This window comes from Nannospalax galili, unplaced genomic scaffold (assembly GCF_000622305.1).
Source record: "Nannospalax galili isolate Female #2095 unplaced genomic scaffold, S.galili_v1.0 scaffold205, whole genome shotgun sequence".
NCBI lineage: Eukaryota > Metazoa > Chordata > Mammalia > Rodentia > Spalacidae > Nannospalax > Nannospalax galili.
In genome coordinates, this window is record NW_008353921.1 from 3,706,462 (window position 1) to 3,712,728 (window position 6,267).

At 39.3% G+C, this 6,267-nt stretch overlaps 1 protein-coding gene across 1 annotated transcript in view; it reads left to right on the forward strand.

The window, feature by feature from the left end:
• The window catches only part of Stk4 (serine/threonine kinase 4), a gene marked incomplete at its 3' end in the record, with an annotated part of 59,972 nt that overhangs the window by 20,953 nt on the left and 32,752 nt on the right, over positions 1–6,267 (forward strand). The window contains exon 6 of the mRNA XM_008851030.2: positions 3,813–3,980. Coding sequence (XP_008849252.1) covers positions 3,813–3,980 — 168 coding nt within the window. The remainder of the gene's footprint in view (positions 1–3,812; positions 3,981–6,267) is intronic.

Genomic DNA, 6,267 nt, shown 5'->3' on the forward strand with positions numbered 1-6,267 from the left:
TCTCAGTGACTGGCTCAGGAGTCCATTTGATCATCTGTTCATTTTGTTACCATCCAGCCAACCTTCCAGATTGCAAAATTCTGTGGCTTTGCTTTGTATTTTATTCTTATATATTTATTCTCTGCAGTTTCTTTTTTGTCTTTGGAGATAGTCTTCTGAACTCATGATCCCCCTGTTTCAGCTTCTTCTAGCTAGTAGCACATGACGGTTTTAGACACAGCTTCTGATGGCAGCTTGGGCACTTCATTGTGAATGCACCATCAGTTATTGAGTTCCCCCATCACTGGATGTTTGGTACCCACTGAAGTTGCTTTTTAAGTTTTCCCAGCATCACAAACTCATTCTGTGGTAAAGAATCTTACACCTGAGGGTTATTTTTTTTTTTTTAAGTGTTTCTTTGAATATGCCCTGAGGATAATAATGTCTTTACTTTGAAATCTGGGTCAAAATTCTTTGGAAAATTTGTCTTTTGATGCATATTGCTGAAGGGAATAATATGTTTATAACTATAGTGTATAAACATACTAATTTCTTCCTCATTGCCAATATTGAGTGGCCATTAAATTACATATTCCTTACAGTTTTCTTTTTTAAAACATAGTTTATTTTTATTTCATGTGTATGAGTATATTGTTTGCATGTATGCAAGTGCACCTGTGTCATGTACTGCCCATGGATGTCAGAAGAGGGCATTGGATCCCCTGGAACTGGAATTACGGATGGTTGTTAGCTGCCTTGTCGGTGCTGGGAATCGAAGCCAGGTCCTCTGCAAGAACAGCGAGTGCTCTTAACCTCTGAGCCATCTCTCCAGCTTCATCCTTACAATTTTCAATGAAATGAAGATATTTTAATATTTATTGGGCATTTACAAATATTCTTTCATAAACAAATTGTTCATCTGATCTGTCAACAATTTTTCTAATTGTTTGGCCTGCCTTCCCTCCCTCCCTCCCTCCCTCCCTCCCTCCCTCCTTCCCTCCTTCCTCTTTCTCCCCTCCCCTCTGCTCCCCTCCTGGGACTCCCCTCCTTTTTTAGAGGCATAGTCTCCAGGTTGGCCTGGAATTCATTGTGTAGTCTGGTCTTGAAATTGTGGTGTTCTCCTGTCCTCTTGTCTCAGCCTCTGAGAATGCTGGGATTACAAGTTTGAGCCATAGCGCAGTTAAAAATGTACTTGTTGGGCCCACAAAATGGTTCAGCTGACCTCCTGAGTTCCAATCTAGAACCCATGTAGAAAGAGAGGACTGACTCCTGCCCTTTGTTCTCTGATGTGTGTGTGTGTGTGTCTCTCTCTCACACACACACATCATAGACACACATTAATACATAAAAAAGTAGAAGTTTCAAAATCTAATTTCCAAGAGTTTTTTTTTTATTGTGTATGTGTTTTCCACATATGCTTGCCTGCTGCCCACTGAGTCCAGCAGAGAGTGCTGAATCTCCTGGAAGTGGAGTTACAGGCAGTTGTGAGCCACTGGGGTGGGTGTTAGGAACCAAACCAGCAGCAAGTGTTCTAACTGCTGGGCTGTCTCTCTAGCCCCATAGTTTTAAATTTTTATGTAAAGAAATCCATCTCTCTTTTAGGATTTTTGTGTTTGTGCCATACTTAAAATCTGGGTGTGGTGGCGCACGCTTTTAATCCTAGCACGCACTCAGGTGGCAGAGGCAGAGGCAGAGGCAGATGAATCTCTGTGAATTCAAGTCCAGCCTGGTTTACGTAGGGAGTTCCAAGCTAGCTGGGGCTACAGGAAGACCCTGTCTCAAAAAAGACAAAAGAAAAGGACTTTTTCTGTTCCAACATTACATAGCTATCCGTCTGTACTTTTTCAGTGCTCTTTTGTTTTCATTTCTATTTTATGTTTATGTGTGTTTTGCCTTCATGTATGTAAGTGTACCCGTGTCGTGCAATGCCCGTGGAGGACAAAAGAGGACGTTGGATCCCCGAGAACTAGCGTTACAGACAGTTGTTAGCTATCATGTGGGTGCTTGGATTCGAACCCCGGTCTTCAAGAACAGCCAGGGTTCTTAACCACTGAACCATCTCTCCAACCCTGGGTTTTGTTTTTGATGTTTAAATTTTTAACTTACTTGAACTTATTTTGGTGAAAGTATAAAGTAGGGATTTATGTATACCGTTCTACAGATGACTAGCCAGGTGTTCAGTGTTTTGTTTCTTTTTGCTTCCTTTGTCCTCTGCTTACTGATTTGAAAGACCATTTTGACCTATTACCTCTCTACATGTGGCTTATATACCAGACTGTTTTTTGTGTATGTGTGCATATATATGTATTTGTGTATGTGTGTGTGTGTGTCAAGTTTCTTTATGGATCTAATATTTTCTGTTCCTCTCTTGTACTTAACTTTGTAACACAGATCTAGTTGGAGATTAGTATCCACTTCTTAATTTTCAGAACATTTCTAACTAGCTGAGTATCCATTTCTAGTTGAAATAATCTAGTGAAAACAACTTTGAGTATCACCGTATGAAAATACCCTGCAAAATTGAAGCTTCAGAGCTAAGGAAATGACTAAGTAGCAAGTTATTTCCTGTGTTGATTTCTTTATATAGGACGGACAGTATGAGATCAGTTCAGGAGAGCTACCTGTCATTTGCTCCTGACCGGCATAACCTGAGTCACAGATGTTTCAAAGACATTTGAGTGATAATGATGGAGGTCCTTTTGTATCTTTACTTCTTTTGAAGCTCCCTCTTCCTAAGGAGTATCAGTTGTAGCAAGGCTCTTTTACAGTAGGGCCATTCCATTGTGAGAAAATGGGCAAGTAGTTATTTGTGCGGTGTGTGCTGTAGTTATATCTTCTTCAGGCCACAAGTAAAACTTTTATAATTTTTAAAAAAATATTTTATTTATTATTTTTATTTTATGTGTATGCATGTACTGCCTGCATGTAGATAAGTGCATCCGTGTCATGCAGTGCCCGCAGAAGACAGAAGAGGCTGTCGGATCCCCTGGAACTGGAGTTATGGACAGTTGTTAGCTGCCATGTGGGTGCTGGGATTCAAACCCTGGTCTTCTGCAAAAACAGTCAGTGTTCTTAACCTCTGAGCCATCTCTCCAGCCTCTGAAACTTTTATAATTTTTTTATATCTAAGCTTTAAAATATTTTTGCTTGTACTGGGGAACATCTGGGGACACTGGCTTGACACAATGGGCTTTAATACAGCTGACAGAGTATATGGGTTCCAGTGGGGGTGCTCCGGGAGGGTGCTGGTGGGATGAGGGTATAAAGATGATTAAGATTGTTTGAGATATTCTGTATAAAATACACAAAAACTCAATAAAAACAAATTAAAAATATTTTTCTTAATTGTACATGTAAACCATGGGAATGTTAGATAAATATGTAGGACAGAAAAGAAAGGAGGAATTCTGCCTTCTAGACACAACTGTTAATTGAGTCTGTCACTCCAGGCTTCTCTTCTGCTACACTGTGATACTTCTATTATTATTGTTATGATTATTATATGTATTTTGTTTTCACAGAACAAAGCTGTATTGCATGTATTATTTTGTAACCTAATTTTTTTTGCTTCACAATAGTCTACACGTTTTTCCATACAATAAAAGATTTGTTTTTTATTTATTTTATTATTTTGTTGTTGTTTTGGTCTTTTTGAGACAGGGTTTTCCTATAGCCCCAGCTGGCTTGGAACTCACTATGTAGACCAGGCTGGCCATGATCTCACAGAGATCCAACTGCTTCTGCCTCCTGAGTGCTGGGATTAAAGGTGTGCACCACCACACCAGGCTTCTCAGTAGTTTTAAGTTTTTATGTTGGTCTCTCTTCTATTTTAGGATACCATGGCCAAGAGGAATACAGTGATAGGAACTCCATTCTGGATGGCTCCTGAAGTTATTCAGGAAATCGGGTACAACTGTGTGGCAGACATCTGGTCTCTGGGAATAACTGCCATAGAAATGGCTGAAGGAAAGCCCCCGTATGCTGATATCCATCCAATGAGGGTAAGGATATAGAAAGCCAGTTAGTTATTGGTTATCATTAGAAAGGTAGTTCAGTGATTTGCCTGGTTATATTGCAAATAGGAAATGAGCTAATTGTATGTAATTGATAAATGTCACTGTGGGCATGGACTTGCCTTAGCTTTAGTAATTAATCTAAATGTCCACGCTCCCCTCCAGAGCTGTTGTTGATCACCTCCTTATAGGACATAGACTACAGACAGCTTAATTTATTTATATGTATATGCATACATACATACATACATACATACATACATACTTTTAATAGCTTAGGTATGCATATTTTAACATATCATTAACTGGAGCTGAGTAACAGTTCTTTTTTTAAAAAATATTTTGTTATTTTAATTTTATGTGTATGAGTGTATTGCCTGCATGTATGTGAGTGTACCCATGTTGTGCAGTGCCCCAGAGGTCACAAGAGGGTGTTAGATTCCCCTGGAACTGAAGTTAAGGATGGTTTGTAGCTGTAGTGTGGGTGCTGGGATTCGAACCTGGGTCCTCTGCTAGAGCAGTCAGTGTTCTTAACAGCTGAGCCATCTCTCTAGCCCCCAGTTCTTTTTAATAAATGTATGAGCTTTCTGTGTAATTGTTCTCCATGATTTCCTGATGGGTCACAAACTGTCCACTTAGTAGATACTTACTGCTTTGTTTTCTTCAATGAATTTTGAACTCATGTTACTAACATCCATCTTGATTCATTTGTTTCCTTTTTCCTGTCCATGTTCTCCTTTGTGGATTTGCGGACTTTCTATGTGGAGGATCTTTTCTCTCCAGCCTACTTTCTACATGTATTTAGAATGTTAAGGCTCACAGACTGCACCTCCTTGTGATGACACCCCAAGGAATTCCCAGTCTTTACCCACTCCCAGAACTCTTCTTCACATGACTGTTTAACACCCCGACCCTGCCTTTCCCAGGGACTCCACAGCCTTCTCTAGTTCTTCCTTTTCTCTAAATAAGACTTAAGCTGATGATTTTGGAAGCCCTTGTCAAGAAATTCCAATGGACTCTCATATGAACATTTGAAAATTGCCCTATTCTGACTTTTTTCTAGTTCTCTGTCTAGAACTTGTAATGCTAATGACTCTTGCCTTTACTTCTCTTCCATATCTCTTAGGCACCAGTCAAGGACTTTCTTTTCCCCTTAGAGATAAGAGTTATGCAGTTTGGGAGTCTTAGATAGACCCACTGAAGGGGTACTCCAATTGCCTCACCCTGCGTCCCTGTTCATCACGGAAGAAGCCAGAGCGCTCTGTGTCCCAATTCCCTATGGGCAATTTGGGTAACCCCTTCAGAGGATGGCGTGATAAGAATAGGAGGTAGGAATTGGCTGAGTAGTTAGTAGTTAGGGTAAAAAGATCCCAAAACAATGTAGCCAGTTTCTTGGCTAAAAGTCAAAATGTCCTTGGGCCTGTTAGCAACATACTCTGTTCCAAAGGCCAAAAATGTCAAAAGTATTTTGGAGCTTGTATCCAATCCTTAAAAGATTTTAGGGTTACCTCTTCAGAGGGGGATGTTAGAGTAGCCAAAAGCCCCATAAAAATAAACAAATGAAAGAAGGGAAAAAAAGAAAAAAAACGTGATGGGGAGATGTAAAAAAGCCATTTCCCCGCAAAATAGTAAGGTTTCTCAAAATCTAACCTCTAAGAACTAAAATGTATACTATATTTAAAAATTTTGAGATTATAAAAATTCACCATATTTTAAGAATCCTGTCACCTGCCAAATGACTGTGAACCTGAAAAAGCACAAACAAACCTGCCAATTGGCCCTGGTAGAAACCTTAGATTATTTATTTGGAAATTTACAATAAAGTTTTACAGCCAGTTCAAAAAGAATATGAATCTTGTTTGTTCTATAATTAATAAATAGCTCTATTATTGTGAAGATGCACCAAAGGACATTCTGTATAAAAGGGTTTGTAATGACCATTTTACATTTGTTGTGTCTTTAATGTATATAAAAAGTAAAGATATCACTTATCACCATAATTAAAACAACTGAATGGGGGGGGACTTAAGCTGTTTTTAGAAAGTACTCATCTAGTCAGCCTATCTAGAGATCTTTGTTTTAGTAGGGTCAGCTGTTCCTCATCTAGCAGCAATCGTCATTATTCCTGTAGATAAGATTGGGGTCTGCTGTTCATTTTCCCAGTTCTATGCTGGGTTACTATCTGGGAGTCCTTTGGCCACCCTGGCCAACAACTCAAAAGAAGGTATCTCCTATCTGGCATTGTTGCTTGTTATGTAGCCTTTAGCTATGCATA